Source organism: Camelus bactrianus, chromosome 7, assembly GCF_048773025.1.
Source record: "Camelus bactrianus isolate YW-2024 breed Bactrian camel chromosome 7, ASM4877302v1, whole genome shotgun sequence".
NCBI classification, from domain to species: domain Eukaryota; kingdom Metazoa; phylum Chordata; class Mammalia; order Artiodactyla; family Camelidae; genus Camelus; species Camelus bactrianus.
Genome location: NC_133545.1, coordinates 59,079,570 through 59,098,319, shown reverse-complemented (window position 1 = coordinate 59,098,319; position 18,750 = coordinate 59,079,570). Strand labels below are relative to the sequence as shown.

At 49.3% G+C, this 18,750-nt stretch overlaps 1 protein-coding gene across 1 annotated transcript; it reads left to right on the top strand.

Annotated features, from left to right (window-relative positions):
• Positions 1–10,516: 10,516 nt before the first annotated feature.
• DLX6 (distal-less homeobox 6) lies at positions 10,517–15,686 on the top strand. Its single transcript, XM_074367456.1, has 3 exons — positions 10,517–11,022; positions 12,265–12,458; positions 14,277–15,686. Exons 1-3 carry the CDS (start codon positions 10,587–10,589, stop codon positions 14,526–14,528), a joined length of 882 nt encoding a protein of 293 aa, XP_074223557.1. The 5' UTR covers positions 10,517–10,586; the 3' UTR covers positions 14,529–15,686.
• Positions 15,687–18,750: the final 3,064 nt, after the last annotated feature.

The following is an 18,750-nucleotide window of genomic DNA, read 5'->3' as shown; positions in this document are numbered from 1 at the left end:
ATCCACCTTCCCTATCTTGGGAGTGACTGCAGTAAGTGAAGAGGTTTTTCTTCTGGAGCATTTTGGGTAAAACTGAACCAATGTAAGTCTCAAATTTGTGGCCTAGACTCTTGAGGCAGGTTTCAGATCACACATGAGGTTAACTTTGATGACAACTTACTGTCATCTTTGAGAAAAGACAAGACCAGCAGATGCCGTGGGGTGAGGGGGCGATGTCAGGTGGGAAACCCTGAGGTGCAGACAGGACAGTGACTGCCTCTGGAGCTGCTGTTTACAGGCATCCTCTCAGCTTTAACCCAGATCCCTGCAGTCTCTTTGTCTCCCATTTGTGCTGACCTTAGGGTACTTTCTGGCTCCTGCCCATCCCAGGAGGCAAGGCTGGCCCTTAGCACTTTGTGCCACAGAGTGTGTTGATAAACCAGCTGAACTGGGAGCATGTCCTTCCCACGTAGGGCTGTCCCCCTCTTACTTAAGCTGGGACTTACCAAGTTATAGAGAAATGGCAAAGGAGGGTAAAGAGGAAGATTATTGAGGACTGCTGCAAAAACAGAATTGATGGGTGCAAAGGCTTCTGGGAACCAATGCTGCCTCCTCCATGAGGACTCTGAGGGCTGTTCTTACAAATCAGCTAGGACAGACAAATCTCCTACCCCCTATTATTTCAGGTGTTCAGGAATGGGAGTAGTTAGGCGGGTAGGGGGAGATTCCCTTTCCTCTAGTGCAGGTCAGCCAGGGAGCAAGAAGGAGGCTAGGGGGCTTGGGACTCTCAGTCCCACTGGGACTTCTTCAGGTGCCCTATCTCAGCGTCTGCCCCTGCCTGCTCTCCTGATTAAACTCCGGTGCCTGGGACGCCCTGTCCATCCCACAGGTGTTACTTTAAGGAGGTTAAAGGTGCTACAGAAAGCTTTTCTCTATCTTCCCAAGACTGGAGCTAACCCAAGCCAGTCGGCAGGACAGCAGAACGAGCGCAGCTGCCCAGGCTGGCGTTTTCAAAGAACGTGGATTTCAGGCTGTATCTTGAATATGAATTGAATTAGCCTTCTGTGCTGGTGTGACTTCGCTTTGAAACTCAACTTGTCAAAGTATGGTTTTAATTAAACGTCTTCCGGCTCCGAAAGATTACATGTTTTGTAAAATATATCCTAGCATGAAATTTACTTCCACGATCTGAAATTAGGTTCCTTGTAAATGTTTTCATAAAAAAGAAATAGGAAGGGGGTGTGTGTGAGAATGGAGCAGTTCCTACTCGCTGCGTTCCTTTAAAACATCCTGCCAGCCGGCCGCCTCGGCGCCGGGCAGGTCCCAGGCCGGCCCGCTGACAGAGGAGACACAGGGCACCCAGGACGCGCCAGTAACCGGAACCCGCCCCGGCAGGCGCGGCCCATGCAACTTTGGCAGTTGGAGACAATTCAGCAGTCAGACAAGTTAATCCTGCACTGATTTGTTTCGGATCCATCTGCAGGACGCCGGATACCCCTTTCGGCTGCCGTTGCAGACACCTGTCTCCCTCTTTACCCCGGACCGCTGTGCTTGTCCCGTGAAAGATGGAGAGAAAAGACGATCGGGTGCAAAAGGGCCCTCGGCATTTCAGACAAAACTTCATTTCGAAAGTTAAAGTTCTCTTTGAAGAATACCTGGCTAGCATTTAGAACCAGCAATGTTGATCGATAGCCGTCCTAACAGACTGTCCAAAGCTGTTCCAAACCAATCTCAAAAGCCTCTCTGATGGAGAAGGAGGACCCCCGAGGGATCTCTGTCACCTCCCTGAGGACGTCTATCACTCACTAGTCCTCAGAGGAAAAAGGACCCCGTTTCCCTGCGTGGGGCCAGGGATGGTGCCTGTGCGCGATGCGTCTTTCTATTCCGTATAGAATAAGAGCTGTGCCCCTGTAGGATTCTCTTTCCAACTACTCTCTGAGAATTCCGCCAACTCTGGCGGATTTGCTGTGTTCAAGTAAAACTTGGCGCACACAGGGTGGGATGTGAAGGGGAGGGAAAGGGAGGAGGGCTGGAGGGCTCATCTCCTCTCTTCCAGATAATTGGGACCCGAGAAACGAAGAGTGAGTAGCGCAGTAGGGAGAGTTATTTATCTCCCTCCACCTGAAATAAGCAAGACCAATAACGCGCCTCGCTTTTCGCCCTGTTTACTCCATCCCCATTCAGTGATTGGCAAAACAGGCCCTGGAGGCAAAGGCAATAATTGCTCCGCTCTCTCCTTACTAGGGAAGCGTGTAGGCATTTGAAGTGTACTAAAAATAAACGAAGGAGCGAGAAAATGAAAAGGGGACAGAGTGACAATTTGCGGCAATTAAAGCGTCTGCGCATGTTGCCGGAGGAGCAGGGACCCACAGCGGTTTTTGTTTTCCCAGGCCTGATGATGTGACTAACTCGTTAGGGAATTTTCGTCTCGGGTTGTGTGTGTGTGTGCGCGCGTGTGCGCGCGCGTGTTCAGCAGCCAAGGAGTCCGCTGCAACGCCAGGTCCGTGGGGGTAAGGGGCAGCCTGGGACCATTTCTGTGCCCCTGAAAACCGGTTGGCCTCGGGGAAGACCGGGGTCCAGCTTCCTCAGCCCTCCCCCTGCCCCCTAGCCGGTCTCAAGTGAGAGTCCCTCAGCCAGCACTTGGCCACCACGCCTTTCAGGAACTTTGGGTCAAGTTTCCAGCTCTAAGGTGTCTAACCTTAAAGAGGAAAAACGTAATGATTCTGACGTTTATTTCACAACCACCTGAGATGCAAAGGAAAGGATAAGGGGTAGGAAGAGGGGGGTGGTAAGAGGGGCGGCCAGCCAAATCAAAGCTTAGGAGAGATTTTGACAGCGCGCTTGAAATATTACTCTCAGTTTTTGGAAGACTTTCAAGAAGAGAGAGGGGGTGGGGATGGAGAGAACCACAGCTTTCTCCTGTCTGTCACTGAAGCGTCTAAACAGAGAGGGCTCCAGCTTCGCTACACTCGAGAACACACAGTGGGAAATTGCTTCAAGATACAGTAGGGCTCTCTTCTTTCCCCAGACCTTACCTGAACCGTAAAGTTCGCGGTAAGGATGGGAAGGGGAAGTCCTGGATATCAAAAACCTGCATTGCCTCGAACCCGGACATCACAAGGGTAACCCCAGGCCCTGCTCTCCGCCTGGGTCTGGCTCAGGCCGCCCAGCCACGCGCCCAGACTGGCGCCCCTTGTGGATCAGCTCCCCATCCCCGCTCCCTCCACCCCTGTCGAGGGCCACGGAAGCTGGTGGGGGGCGACACTGTACAGCCACCGCCCAAGTCCAGCTCGGGCTGGCTTCAATGAAAGCTGGCAAATCCGGCGAGTCTCGCGGAAATTTTCCTCGACCCTAATTCAATTTTAAAGCGGATTTTTACTATTAAAAACGCTGCCGAGCAACACATTGAATTAATCTGACTGTACGGTTTTAATTACAGTGAGGCTTTCTCTACAAATCTGTACAAGACAGTGGCTGGCTCTGGGAGGATCTCTGCCTCCTGAATTGCATTATCCGGCCCCACGTTCCCCGCAGACAACGGCGCGTGGGAGCCAGCTGCGGGCGGGGGCGCTCCTGTCCCCTCTGCTTCTGCCCGCCCTCCCGGCTCCTGTCCTCCCCGTCCCTCCTTTCCCCCAGCCCCATGGAGAGCCCTGGACGCCCTCCTGTCTGTTGGCTGCACTGAAATCCCGAAACGCTATGCTTGCTTTTAAACTCTCGGGCCCAAGACCTTTAGGGCCTTCAGAGCCTCTTTAAAATGACTCGTTTTGTCCGGGGAGGGTGACTGCTTTTGTAATTTTTTAAAGGGTTCTCCAGAAACTTCGCAGCTGTCAGAGGGAGCGACGTGGTGCCCCAGGTGTCTGAGGGGAAAGCAGGTTAGGGAAGAGAGAGTGGGGGTGGGGGGTGGCGGATAGAGAAAAGGAACCGGTGGGCCTCTAGGTTTGGGGTCTAGCTATCCCCCCCCCCAGGTCCCGAATAAATACAGGTGGGGCAGGCCTGCTGGCAAACAAGGCTGATTTTATCAGCCTTAGTTTTGTTTATTTGTTGTGCAACTAACATTGTGGGACAGTGACCCCTAACCAAAAGGGATGGAAAAGAAAACTTGAAGAGAGGTACTCTCAGGATGAATCAGATTCACACCCCTTCTCTCTGCTGTTCACTCTCTCATTTTCCTTCTCTCCCGAACTCCCTTTTTTCCTCTATCCCTTACTTTTCCCCTTCTCTGCTTCCCTTTCCACAGTGTGTGGAAAGAAAGATGGCAAACCCCAATAAGTGTCCAAAAAGGCACAACTCTCAGTGTGTATTTAAAGAAGCAACGGCTTTGAGCTCTGTGGGGGAAGGGGCCTCACTTGACAGAGAGGGAGCATTTTTATTTTCTGCATAAAATTAGTGAAACCTACAGAAAAATATTATCTCACTCCCTTGAGTAGGATTGGGGGGGAGTGCTTTCTCCTGGATTTGTGTAAAAAGGATTTCATTCTGAGGGGAATGAGGTGAGGGTTTTTTTGTTTGTTTGTTTTTAACAATCCTTACTTCTAGGGGTTCTCAAACTGATTGCCTTCTAAGGAAAGTTTAGCTAAAAACCCAATATATTACTTTTCCATTTAGTGGGATGTTATAAAATAAAGGGGACAAGAAATGCCTGTATGCAGGCACGAGCATGAAAGTCACCAAAGCATTTACATCACAAGGGCAGTCAGGTACAGAACAACTCTCTCTCGCTCTCATGAAAAATGGTTTTCATTTCTTTTTCTGTTGTAACAGAGAACCATCTAAGAACTCACATGATAGCAAGAGGATGTTTTCCATCCTAGGTTTTCTGAAGAGTTGTCCCAAGCCTGCCTGTTGAGGAGCTTGTTTTAACATTGTTATTGTTACTGCTGATGAGGGGATGCAGGAATTAAAACAGAGGATGCTTCGAGGCATTTAGGAAGATGCTTGGCCAGATATATTAACTCCTTATTATGCCTAAAAATAGTCTGCTGTTTCCTGTTGATGCTTTTTCCCTGCCACTCTGGGGCTGCATTTATCCTCCAATGGTCAGGGGTCCTGGTTCCCAAAGACTGGCTTGATTAAAGCTGACTTCTGACACCCCTCCCTTCCCCCTTTCCCTGCTACATTTCCCAGCAGGGCAAATACAGGGAACTTAGCTTTGGTTTATCCAACAGATTACAAAGACAAACATTACCATTTATCTTATTTTAATCTAAGTGTTTAAACATTGTTGAGTTATTTTTTCCCCGGACTGAGAGAAGAGAATTTGTGTACTAGGGAGTGGGGTCCTATGCTTGAAAGAGAGGAGAAGAGAAAGGGAGGGAGGCAGAAAGACTGTATACAGCCTCAAAACTGGGGAAGGTGGTCATATGTGTTGTTTTCCTCCTGAATCTATTCTAGCCCAGCATATTGGTTCTGTCTCCTAAGAGAAATTTGAAGGATCAAACAGTCTGGAAATGGGGTCAAGGAGAGGCAAAAGATGTTGAATTTGAAAATCTAGTTGGCTTCATTTTCATAACTCCCCTGGATTCCAGGTTTGAAAAGACCTGGAACAGGAGCCTCTAAATTGGAACATGCTTAGTTAATATTCTCCAAATCGGACAGTCTAGAAAAAGTCTATTAAGCCCTCAGTAGGTTTCACTGGCCCTGGTGGGCCCGTGCCATCCATTTTGGGGTTTCTGAGCTACCCATTCTTGGGCCCAGGATTGGATAAATGAGAGAGATATTGTCCCAGATTTCAGTGAGCCTCTTTCTTTCTGGGTGAGGAGTTGACAGGACCTACTGTTTTAGCTGCATTTTGGAGAGCCTAATAAGGGAGGGTGTTAATATTGCATTATAGTTTTATCACTAGAGAAAACAATGCCACCATCTCAGTGCTTTCCTGCAAAGTCTGATACTTTTGGCTACTCCTGAAGATACCATCACTGGCCTGGGCTAGGAAAGGAAAAAAGGCAGCTCTCATGTTCCCCCCAAGCTTTCCCAGGTGCATGTGTTGGGGGAGGAGAAAAAAAGTGCCTGGGTTTCCAGGATATCAAGCACCCTTTTCCTATACAGTACACAAACAGAATTTTACATTGAATGGGGAAAAGACTAGCAGGAATTTTTTCCACCAATGTCTCCTGTTGAGAAGAGGGTTCTTAGCATGGCCATGTAAATCAATACCAAGTTATTTCTTTGAATTCAAAGGCTATTTATCCAGGTCTAATTTCTTTAGAATTAACGTGATAACTGAGCCCAACTTAGCAACCAAACCCAGCCAGGCCCTGCCTGGCTTGAATGTACTTCTACAGCCCGCAGAGGCTGCAAACCCTCCACCCACACCCAACCTATTCCCTGGCTTCTGCATGCTGCTCGTAATCACCAGTCAATGGCTAGAACAGCATAGGACTTTCTTACCCAAAGAGCCCACTCCTCCAGTGTGGCTGTGGGCACGCTGACCTGTTACATCGCGTGTTGGCAATCAGTTGGTATTTGTCTCTAAATAACAGTGACAACCAGAATACAAGCCCTAACACTCCAACATCTTAAAAAGCAAAAAGCAGTCTAGGCCTCAAATCCTGCCTCTTAAAACTTAGTGAATATGACCCTCCCCTACTGTGGGCACTAAAAGAGCCTTAGGCCTCTGACTCCTCCAGATTGATGGCTTTACTTCTACTTTGAATGATAAAGACTTCTTAGGCCTGCCTGCCCTCCTCCTCCCACCCCCAAGGGCTGGCCTGGGTTCCCCAGCAGGCAAGACAAAGAGGTAGGAGCCAGGTTCCGGCAGGCGGCAAGCTGGGTACAGGGGCCTGGAGTCCCTGAGGTCTGGGCTTTCACTTTGAAACCCTGAAGAATCCCCGAGTTCTTTCCTCTGAAGGTGCGGGCTGGACCTCGGGCTGAACAAACCGAGGACGATTCGCCTCCGCTCATTACCAATGCCCATGACACTGGGCGAAGGACTTGGAAGCCCAAATACGGGGTTCATTTAGAGAGAAGTGACCACGGGCAGCAGCCCCTGCCGCAGCCAGCCACTGAGCGCCAAACTCCTCACACCCAGGCTGATGGCAGAGGCCACACGTGGCAGGCACTCGCCGCTCGCCACCTTGGAGCTCCGTGTGAGGCCAGGCTAGCTATTTCCTCCCGGACTAGACGGAAAGCCAGGCACTCAAGTCTGAAGTTTGGGTTCTACACTGCAAGCGCGCACAGATACCTCTACCAAGCAGAGAGGGACCCTCTGCTCGCTTTGTTCCCCAGCCTCTGACTGTCTGAGCCCAATCTGGGTCTCTCAGCAGGTCCTAACAGTGCCTTTACCTTACGCACTAACTGCTACCTCGATGCAGCTGCACACTTGCTCCTCCAGAACACAGTGCTGAGACTTCATCCGCTATCTAACGGGGGAGGGATGAGAGCCCTGTAGCTACTACTCGGGCAATTCCAGACTTCTGGGCTTCCTCAGAAATAAAGCAAACAAGAAGGGCGAGGAGAAAACACCTTTGCAAATACAGGCTGCTACGCTCTGGATCTGGTGCTCAGTACGGGACCTTTCCGGACCCAGCTTCAACCCGCCTGGTTCAGGGTGCGACCAGAGTTGGGGGAAGCCCGCGAAGAAAGCAGTGCACCTGCGAGCACAGAGATACTCATCCGCACCGGGCAGGGGCCGGGGGGTGGGGATACCTTCACCGTGTTAACAGCAAGCTGCAGGGTATAAAGCAATAAAACTGCCACGTCTACCTGCTGGGTTTGAGGACATTACAAACAAGCTCGGCGCGCAGCCCGGGAGCACACAGAGCACTCCGGGGGGCGGGGGGGGGGGCATTCTCTTCTGACTTTCCCTTCTCTTCCCCGCACACGGATACACATCCTATACACATCTACACACACACACACACACACACACACACACACACACACACACACACACACACACACACACACCAGCCCACCTTTCATTTTTCTTGAAGTCTTTTTGTTGTTGTTTTAATTCACTGCCGATTTGTAAACACGTGGATTGGGTTACTGGTTCGCGTGTTAAAGTGCACCTCTTGTTAAAAGGAGGGGAACAAGGCACGACACTTAAAAATGAATTCAGAGTTACTGAACCGGCTCCCGAGGCTCAAGAAGTTAAGCGCGGCGGGCTAGGAAAGGGAGGGGTGGATGGGAGAGTAGACGCTGCTGCCTTGGGAACCCTGGAGAAAACCCACGGGCAGCGAGTTTCAGGTCATCTGATAAAATGGAGGAAAGAAGGAAAGAAAGAAAGGGGGCGGGGAGGCAAACTATCCTAGCCATGCCTTCAGACCTAGGGCTGGGAGCTGGGAAAATCAATTAACACAAGCCGCTACCGCGGAGCTTCGCGCTGTATGTAAATAGAGTATGAGCTGCCGGGTCTGCAGCCACCTTTTCTGAAATTACAGGGGCGAGCGGCACCACTAAATTCTCCATTTCTCAAGTACCTTGGGTCGCACAACTTATGGAGCCCGAGCGAATAGGGTGTAAAAAAGCTGTCCGTAGTTTTTCCAAAGGGAGACCCAGATTCGTCCCCGCAAACTCTAGACACATTGACCCGTAGTTGTTAGATTGTACATTTCTCGGCGTGGCCAAAGCCTCGCGGCTTGGATCAATTCCCATACTGAGAGCTGGCGCCGAGCCCGTGGGGGTCTGCATGTCTTGCCCACCCAGTCCCGATCCACAGGCAGTGCGGACGCCTGGTGCCTCCCCACAGCCCCAGGACCCGGACCCGGACCCGGGCGCTGCCCGGCCTGCCCTCCTCGGCGCCGGATCCCAGATCCAGCTCTCCTACCTGGTGGGGTGGCCGGGCCAGAGCTGCGCGCTGGGGTTCCTCTGTCTCTGCTCGGCTGCCTCGACCTAAGTGGGTCTGGAGACTATTGGGAGGAAGGCTAGATCCGCAGCCCTGGGCTGCTCCGAACTTAATGTCTTTCCCCAGTCCATCTTTGAAAGAGAAGTGGTTCTACCACCTGGATGTGCGGATATAAATCCCCTTGCAAATAATAAATGGATTAATAATAACAAGGTATGAAGTTCTTTTTATAGAAAAAAAAGGAGAGAATTGAAACTAAATGCGGCAGTTAGACAACCATTTTGATAAGAGGATAATTGAGGCGACACTGGTGTATAATTAGAGGATAATTTATGCTATATCCACTTTTATTCCACCTCCCAAAATAAACCCAGTCCATAATCATTACAGGCAAATTGTTCTGAATTTTATAGCAGCAATTTGAACAAAGTACTGCAGTTAATCATGGGAGATTTTTGTGTATTCCTGATTAGAACTCTAATTGCCTCCTTCCAGAAAGTAAAAATAACTGTAAAACGACTCTATTTTTATCATTAACAATGTTGACAATAAAATAAAATCAATTGGAATTGTAATCGAGAGACAAATTTAGGACGAAGGCACTTTTACTTGGGTAGTTTATATTGTAATCAAGATTTGCCAAACCACTAACCGCATGTATCATTTGCATATATTTGAAAGCATTACAGTAGCTTCTGTTTTCAATAGGAAAAAATGCATTACTGTCAGTCCTCCAACGATTCGCTTTCAGAACAGGCTGCTGCGTTCTGGGGGTAAAAAAAAAAGAGCGATTTCTCCCCCTTTTCTGTTCAATATATAGGAAATATGGCCTGAAACGGCAGGAAACTCGCCAGAATGGGGTCTGATTTTTCTTTTTCTTTACCTCCCCCTACCCATGGGGTGGGGCCCAGGTGTGGGGGTTCTTCTTCCGTATGTGGTTTCAGTAAAGTAGGTCTAGAAAAATCCAAGGTGACAAGGCGCTCCCGCGGGACTGCAGTGGGACTGGGGGCGGGGGGAGGAGGTCAACGGAGAGGGGCTTGCTTTAAATGCAGAGGGCACTGCTTCAGAGCACAGGCAGCCTGCTAGGGTGCAAGGGGACTGCGAGAGAGCAGCCCTCTGTTAGACTGTTCCAAGGCTGCGGTATTGGGAACTGAGGCTCCGGGTTTGGGGGCGCGAGCTGCGGCGGGAGGCGTCGGCGACCGGCGGGGTGGAGGCACCTCCCTCCCCGGAGGCCCAGTGCGCAGAGCCGCGCGGCCCCTGGCTGCAGCTTGGGGCTGGGATTGGAGTTGCCGAAGGTAGGCGAAGAACTCGGCGAGCGGCGCACACACCAGTAGAAGCCGTGCGCCTGTGACGTCAGGGGGCGACTGACCAATGGGGAGGCGCTGCCCTTTGGAGACAAACCATTCGACTCGTGGCGTCTGCATCAAGTCTGAAAGCAGACGCGCAACTTTCGCAGAATCCACCTTAAAATCTCTGCCTTAAACTGCACCAGCCCCCAAAAAATCCAAGGGGGGAAAAGAAGGGGGGGAGAGCAGATTCCCCCCTCCCCCCTCTCCGCTCCCATCCCTCCCCCTTCCTCCTCCCTTTGAGTTAACAAGGCCCCGCTCACTATATCTCTTTATATTAAAAATATATATATTAGAGAAGAGCGAGGGAGAGGGAGAACCACCTCCGCCCCCTCTCTTTTTAAAAAAAAATTTTTTTAATTTTTTTGCAAGGATCCCAAGAGCTAAGGTGGCTGCAGAGGGGAGAGCGGCGCGAGCCAAGTGGGGGAGGGTGGAGGAAACCCGGGAGAAGGCTTTCTCCAGCCCCCAAAGTTTTGATGATGACCATGACTACGATGGCTGACGGCTTGGAAGGCCAGGACTCGTCCAAATCCGCCTTCATGGAGTTCGGGCAACAACAGCAGCAGCAACAACAGCAGCAGCAGCAGCAGCAGCAGCAGCAACAGCAGCCGCCGCCGCCGCCGCCGCCGCCACCGCAGCCGCACTCGCAGCAGAGCTCCCCGGCCATGGCAGGCGCGCACTACCCTCTGCACTGCCTGCACTCGGCAGCGGCGGCGGCGGCGGCGGCCGGCTCGCACCACCACCACCACCAGCACCACCACCACGGCTCGCCCTACGCGTCGGGCGGCGGCAACTCCTACAACCACCGCTCGCTCGCCGCCTACCCTTACATGAGCCACTCGCAGCACAGCCCTTACCTCCAGTCCTACCACAACAGCAGCGCGGCCGCCCAGACGCGAGGGGACGACACAGGTGAGAGGCCGCTGGGGCAGCTCGCTTCTCCCGCCTCCCGGCTGCCCCCCACCCGGCCCGCCCCGCTCACTTCCTCAACGCCCGGGCCTCCGCCGGCCCCCTCCCCCAGGCGGCCCGGCGCGCCCCCGGCCAGGCCTCGTGCGCGCCCGCTCGCCTGGCGCCTGCCTGCCGGCCTCGCCCGGTCGGGCCCCTTCCCGCCGCCGCGGACCCTCGGCTTCAGCGCGGCTCCGCCTGCCTCGTTCCCTCCTCTCCCGCGAGCGGCTCGGGCCGCTCCTCGGGCTCAGTGAAGGCTTCGCTCAACCAGTTGGCCCCCACTGAGCTCTCCAGCCCGTTGGGTCAGTGAGCCCTTTGCCTCCCTCCTCCCTTCGGGGCTATGACCCGCTTTTGGCAGTACTGGGGACATTTCTGGGCCGGAACTGGGCACCGTGTCTTACTCCCCAACCTGATCTGGGCAGCCAGTGGCCTGCTTTGCCTGAGGCGCCCGGTGCTCTTCGGTGACCCGGAGGGAAGCTGGCGTGGCCTCTGGCTCTGGTTAAGCTGGTGACAATTGGGCTCTTTCCCGCGGGCTTTGAGGTGTCTCCCACCGTCACCCCTAACTGGGCCCCCTCCCTCTGGGTTTTCGATACAATGTTGGCTGCTCCTTTGTTCGCAGAGGTGAAGCAGAGGGCTCAGCACCCGTGGTGGACAAAGTTGCCGCGTGAGACTCAGCCTGCTCGGGTGCCGGTCTGAGCGGCTGGTTGTGTTTTGTTTGGGGTTCCTCTCGGCAAAATCATTTTCGAACACGCCAAGGGATCCTGATGCACTGAGCTTGGAACTAGTGACATCAAGCCAACTGGCCGCAAAAAACTAGGGTGGCTCAAGCACAGCTTAAAGCACTGTAAAACCAGGCCGAGGGGCCCTGCTCCGCAGAGAGAGCAGCCGCCCCGCGGCGCCGCGAGCCCCAGAGAGCAGCCGGCACCGCCTCCGCTGCGGCCGACCTAGGCTGTTTGCCCCGGGGCCCAGGGCGCTCCGTCAGTCCAGCCACTGCGGATTATTAGAGCCAGAGTCAGGGTCGGAAAGAAGCTTTTGCAACCACTGGGAGCAGCCGGTCACGGTGAACCCAGAGAGGTCGAGGTGGCGTGGGGACGCGTTCAGGAAACCCATGTTGGGCTTTGGGGAGACCTGGAGCAAGCCAGACCAAGCTCAGGGAGACTGCAGCAGTAGCCTCACAGGTGACCTCTCCTCTGTATCCTTTGCTTGCAGATCAACAAAAAACCACAGTGATTGAAAACGGGGAAATCAGGTTCAATGGAAAAGGGAAAAAGATTCGGAAGCCTCGGACCATTTATTCCAGCCTGCAGCTCCAGGCTTTAAACCATCGCTTTCAGCAGACTCAGTACCTGGCTCTTCCCGAGAGAGCTGAACTGGCAGCTTCCTTAGGACTGACACAAACACAGGTAATGCCCAAGAAGCCTAAGTTTCCCTGAAATGCTGACCCCACTTGCAGATGGGCAGGGAACACATCAGGAGGAATTACTGGCCTAGTCAACCAAGGATGGAAGGAGCTTAATGACAAATGCTTTTGCTCCAGTTATGCACTTTCCCAGGACAACAGTTTGGAATACATGACCTGGTATTGAATACTGGGTTTGATTTGCACATCCTCTCAGCCCTCAGCGACCCCACCCCAGCCTAGTGTCCTTTGAGGACCAAATGTACAATCTAATCAAGTCCTATTCCAGAGTAGAACAACATGAAAAAGAACAAACATGTAGGAGAAATAGAAAAAGATGTTCAGGCCAAGAGGCAGAATAAAACTCATGTTTTCTAAGGATCCTTTTGTGGGTCCTGGTGTTTAATAAGAATTTCAACTCATTGACATTGAAAGAAAGTATTATGAAGTGAAAAGGCGAGTTAAGCCAGGCAGGCATAGGCACCAATAGAATTTAGTAGAGGGACCAAGGTGCAAACTATCCATCCTAGGATGGGTGAGGAGGGCTTTTCAGAAAATTGCCCTAAACTCAGTACTTAAATCATCCTGGGTGACTGGCTGGTCCAGGCTGAGGTACCCCCCTGGAGCACAGAACTTGGGAGCAATGGCAGAGCCAGAGATCAAAGAGAAATGCTCCCCCACATTATAGCAGGTGAAGCCTCAGTTAAGTACAGTTGCTGAAGTTCTCCTGTCTTACTAATTTGAAAGACTTATGGGGCATTTCAGACTTCACAGGAAGGGGTTTGTGTGGGTATATTAGGACCCTGGTCATAAAGCCAGGCTACAATCACCTGTGGGTTTTGTCCTTGTCGATTAACTTAGCTGCGCGGGGTGGTAGGCCTCATCTACAATGGGTGATCTTCAGCAAGAGGACTTCAGGTTTTATGAGACTTGTGCTGGGGAATGATTGTGTGGTGCCTTAGAACAGATGCTCCTTAAGCTCTCCTTTTCAATTCAGCCTGCTTTCTCTTGCCATGTTACCACTGGAAATATTATAGGTTTAATATGAAAGGATTCCTGCTACTCAGTAACTTGTATTCCTCTTGAAAAAGAGGATTTATAAGCCTAAGTAATTTTAAAAGTAAAGGAAGCTGCACCCTAGAATGTCCTTCTTCAATTAAAGAGATGTGGGATGTTAGCTTAGATATGCTCCCACCTAGACTTTGACATTCAGTGACTGCACTAACAATCATGATCACAATTTGACTAAACAACATACAAAGTAGGAAATGAGTGAGGTACAGTCCCTAATCCCTGCAGGATTATAGGGATATATTTATGTCAGAAGAAAGATGCTCCGTGTAGAGTCTGTGCCACGTGCAATATATGCTTAGGTATACCCAAGCCATTTGGTTATAAATATCCAAGCTTTAATCTGTTCATAGTCATTTGCTCACAGTACATACACAGAGATGCCAGACTATTGGAGGAAGTGCGTTCAGTTGGCTTTGATCTGAAAAATTCTCCTTTTAAAAATCCTCCTTTAGACTTTGAACCCAGCTGTCTCGTTCGCCTTTATTCTCGTTTTATTCTTGTTTATATTATTGAGTCAAAATTAGACTTGCATCTAACTGAAGAGTTCCAATGACTTTAGGTGTCCAGACAAGGTATCTAGTAAATGACGGGGACAAGGTGGGTGGAGGAGAGGGAGAGAGGGGGTGGCTAGAAAGAAGTAGAGGAAGGTGGGGTCTTGAGGACTTGGTGTTTGCGGGTCCCCCACCCCACTATAGGCACCAGCTCGATATTTTTTGGGCCTAGTGATCACTGCTGCTCTTCGTTCCAGGTGAAGATATGGTTTCAGAACAAACGTTCTAAGTTTAAGAAACTGCTGAAGCAGGGCAGTAACCCGCACGAGAGCGACCCTCTCCCGGGCTCGGCGGCCCTGTCACCGCGCTCGCCGGCGCTGCCTCCGGTGTGGGACGTTTCCGCCTCGGCCAAGGGCGTCAGTATGCCCCCCAACAGCTACATGCCCGGCTATTCGCATTGGTACTCCTCACCACACCAGGACACGATGCAGAGACCACAGATGATGTGAGTTGTCCGAGGGAAATCGATACCCTAGGGAAACGTCTGAACAAAGCAAAGAGAATCCGGGACCTGCTGGCATCTGTCAAACCGAGCCAATGAGCAGGCTCTGGAGAACTCTTAAGTGTGGCCAGACGTTCTGGGTGCTGGCTCCCTCTCTCCCCTGCTTTCCCTCTGTCTCTCTCTCTCACTCTTTCTTTTGTCTTCTTCCTTCCCACCTTTCTTTTCTTTTTTCTTTCCTTTCCTCATCTGCCTTTTCCCTTGAGCAGTCTCAGTAATTGATCTTGCATCTTAGAAACAGAGAGAGTGGGAGAGAGAGAGATTGAGAGAGAGACTGGTTTCTACACCAGCGCTCATGAAACCTCTCACTGTAAGGATATTTTCCCTCACCCCTTGGGATCCAGGCTCCGAGCCGCTTCTCCTCTTTGGGAGTATCCATCAAAATGACTTTTTTTTACAGACATTTTCCCCCACCAGAAGAATCTGCGCAAACATGGCAGCGTTTTTACTTGTTTAATGAACTTAAGACATTACATGATGAAAGAGAAGCATTTCGGACTCCTGCATTTTTATTTACAACCCCAGACTGACAAACAAGGAAAGAAAGAAAAGAAAAGGAAAACACCCTCATATAACAGCCCTTCTCTAAAGAAAAAGGAAAAATCGGCTGTAAGATTAGAACATTGCCACAAAGGGAACGCTGCATGTTTTATCAAAATGCAATGAGCAAGAATGATGATTTAAACAAAACAAAACCACTCTTTCCCCACCCCTACCCTCAAACCCTAAACTGGAATCAGGAAAGACAGAGGAAACAACCAAAATCGCCATTCTATTGCTTTGATATCTTTACTAGGTGAATTGGTGGCATTCACTAAGCTAATAGGGACGTTTATATCAAGAAACATTTCTGTATATATTGTTGAATTTTAGTTGTACATATACTTTGTATGTTTTTGTCTTCTTTCATATATGGAGTAAAAGCCACAAAATGCTGGGAGTGTCCTGTATATTTCTCTCTGTGTGTCTCTATCTCACCACCCCCTCCTCCCTCCCTCCCAGTATATTTTCTATCACTCTTAAAAGAATTCTTATTTCCTAATATGGGAAACCCTGTATATAAACATCAAGTGCCTGCAAAGATATCAGTTTGCAGCACTAGCCTTTGTCTGAAGTACATTAACCATGGATGCTCTCTCAGCTTCCTTTATACATTACATTTTTATTGTAATTTCTGCATATTTATCTATTTTTAAAAATCATTGGAATGCTCTATCCCCAGGTTAACCTCTAGACATCCAGTAGTTTCCAGTGCTGAAACTGAGCATTTTCCTTTCCCTTTCCTCAGCCACAATAATACAGCTGTATTTGTCTTTGTTTGGAGGCAGGTTTTTTTTTTTTTAACAAAAAAGAGGAAAGAATAAAAGAGAAAAAAGAAAGTAAATGCACAATTATGACTACTTAATGTCTACAACCCTTTGCAAGCTAACTAGATAGAAAAAATGCACGATCCTGGATGAAATACATCCTTCCGATCTTGTGGAAAGCACAGAAATAATGAAAATGAAAAGTCCTTTCGTCACACAAGCAGGAAGCCCCATACTGCGAGAATTAATGGCTACAGACCTGGGCATCCTTCAAATTATGAACCTTGAAACCACTGAGCCATTTATCAGAAGTCAATAGAGATACTCAGAGTGCTCCATATAATGACAGCGACATACAGTCGTGCAAAAGGACAGTCACTATAATTAGACACAAAGCAAAGACTACTTACCAATATACCCGTTCCTTTTTTTGTTGAGCAACTTCCACGCTCAGTCTTCAGAATGGCTTAAAACCGATCAGTCTTGTCATTTTCTAGCATTCGCATTGTTACATTAGGAAAAATGTTTTCTTTTCTTTTTTCCCCCTTCCTACTGTGAAACTTTGGGTTCGTAGCTCCCCAGGATCAATTCTGAACAAAGCCTCCAGCTGCAGTGCCATCCAATTTGAAGCAGACATTGGGGACAATTTAAGGTTTTTATCCACAAGAAGGTTTTTTTCCATTCTCTTAAATGCAGCCATAATTAGAGTAATTTTTCATGTAGCCCGCTGATTACAGCGTTTTTACCGTCAAAGATAATTACCTGTAATTTTCTTCCACTTTTAATACTAAAAAGCCATCTTTATTTAGATTCAGGAACAGGAAAGGCGAAACAAAAGAGGGAAATTATTCTGTTATTCATACACAAATTGCAGAGACGTAGGACCTAAAATTGAAAATTAACCAAAATTATAATGCTGAAAAGAATGGAAGAGGCTGCAGAAGTACAGCTGGTAGTAGGGCTTTGCTGAATTATTCAAATTACGTTAGAGAAAAAGCTACCATACATTGAAACCAACACTAATTTTTCTTAAAAAAAAAAAAAATTCACCAGACACATGCCAAACCACTGTGAGTGCATGGAATTCTGAAACCCAGAAAATGCATTTTAACACATAGGAGCTGTTGTCATGATGCGCCTGCCTCCATCTCTCAATCTTTTAATATGAGTTTAATTAAACAAAAAATTCTGCCAAGGAGTCTTTCCCAGAACTGGCTTTGGAATTGGGCTTCTTCTGGGTCCTCTGATCCTCAAGGGTTAATATTTTCGCTCCTTAGAATGTATTGACCCCGTAGTAAACTGATTCCCCAGAGAAGAATTGGTAGGAGGGGCGTGGGCTAAAGGCAGCGCCCAGTCGCGGTGCCTACTACGCCTCCCAACGTTCGAACTTCTCCGGAGTTCGAGTTCTAGAGCCTCTTTCGGACCATATTTTTCAAGTAAAAAAAAAAAAAAAAAAAAATAGCTGCGGGGGGTGAGGGTGAAGGGGAAAAATTTTTTTTTCTCGGCGCCAATAAGTATCTTATTATCTTTTAACACAATTTAGTCCAAAGGTTCCTGCTGCCTGGAGAAAAGCCTTTCTGAACTGGGGTGAGGGAGCCAAAGATTTCTCAGGCTCCTGCACTTAACCTCTGTAGCTGCTTCCAGTGTCTACAGGGTCAGGAAACAGCGTCATCTATAGATGGAACTGCACCGCTTCTTGCGAGAGTCTTCGTTGGTGCGTTCCTAAATCAGACTGGTTCCCTGGCTCCGCAGCTCGGTTTTGCGTCTCAGCCAATCGTGCCCCTCCAACCGCAAGGTCGCGGGGTTTGGGTCTCGCGGGCAATAGTTCTACGGTCGGCATCCCCCCCTTCCCCACTATCCCCCCACCAGCTTGAGGCAAAGACCCTGTAAAGCAGTCCTGAAGGGTTTCAGAGGCCAGTTACTCCAGAAACTTTCTCCCAAGTAGAGGAAGGCGTCAAAGGGGCTATAAAGTTGAGAGATTCAGGCTACACCTGCCCTTGCCAATGTCCGCATACCTGTGATGCTAAAGGAGAACTTGTCCCGAGCTCCGTTTGCTCTTTCGATGCCCCCAAATTCTTCATCGCCATATGTAAAGACCTCAATGGATTCGCCTAGGACTAGCTTTGAGTGACAATTTTTCAAATAGATTTTAGCTTGGCATCTCCAGTTGGCTCCCTCCACACCTTACAGAAACCTGGTGCATTCCTCAGTCTCCGGTCACAAGCTGCACCAAATATCAACAGCACAGAAAGCAAGAAAGACAAATCGAGTTCTTAAGGATCCCTTTCTTTCCCGAATCCTTTTACTCACCAGAACGACAAACCCTTTATTGTTAAGGTGGGTAAAAGGTTAGAATTGAAAATCGTCTCTAAGGTTTCAATCCATAATAAATTACAATAGCAACACATACAGCTTGGAAAGTGTGAGAAGAGAAATATGAACTGTGTCTTGAAGTATGCAAGAAATAAAAACTTACCCCCAGTGAATATCTCTTTAGCAATGATCAGGGTCTAGAAATCTATACTGAACAGAAGCAGAGGAGAATATTTTTCTGAGTCTCAGGGCAGAAGCTCTTTCTCTATATTCTTGGTTGAGTGAGCACATCCAGGTGTGAAATTGTTTGCACACCCCAGCACCTCTTATATTGCCAGCAAAATTAGCTGTTATTACTGTCACTGTTTAGTGATGGTTAGCGTGATACAAAAAAAAAAAATGCTGTAATCAAGACCTGGCGCATCTTTGCAAATTACAGATAATTGTAAACGTCCAGATTATGATAATAGCATCCTAATCCAGCCTGCAATATAATTATTACAGAGTGTTACATCTGAAACTGTCCAGTAGGGCTAATTCAGCCATTATTTA

Coding starts and splice junctions, on each gene's coding strand:
- DLX6 (XM_074367456.1), top strand. CDS start 10,587: ATGATGACCATGACTACGATGGCTGACGGCTTGGAAGGCCAGGACTCG. Junction 11,023..12,264: donor GACGCGAGGGGACGACACAG/GTGAGAGGCCGC, acceptor CTTTGCTTGCAG/ATCAACAAAAAACCACAGTG. Junction 12,459..14,276: donor TAGGACTGACACAAACACAG/GTAATGCCCAAG, acceptor TCTTCGTTCCAG/GTGAAGATATGGTTTCAGAA.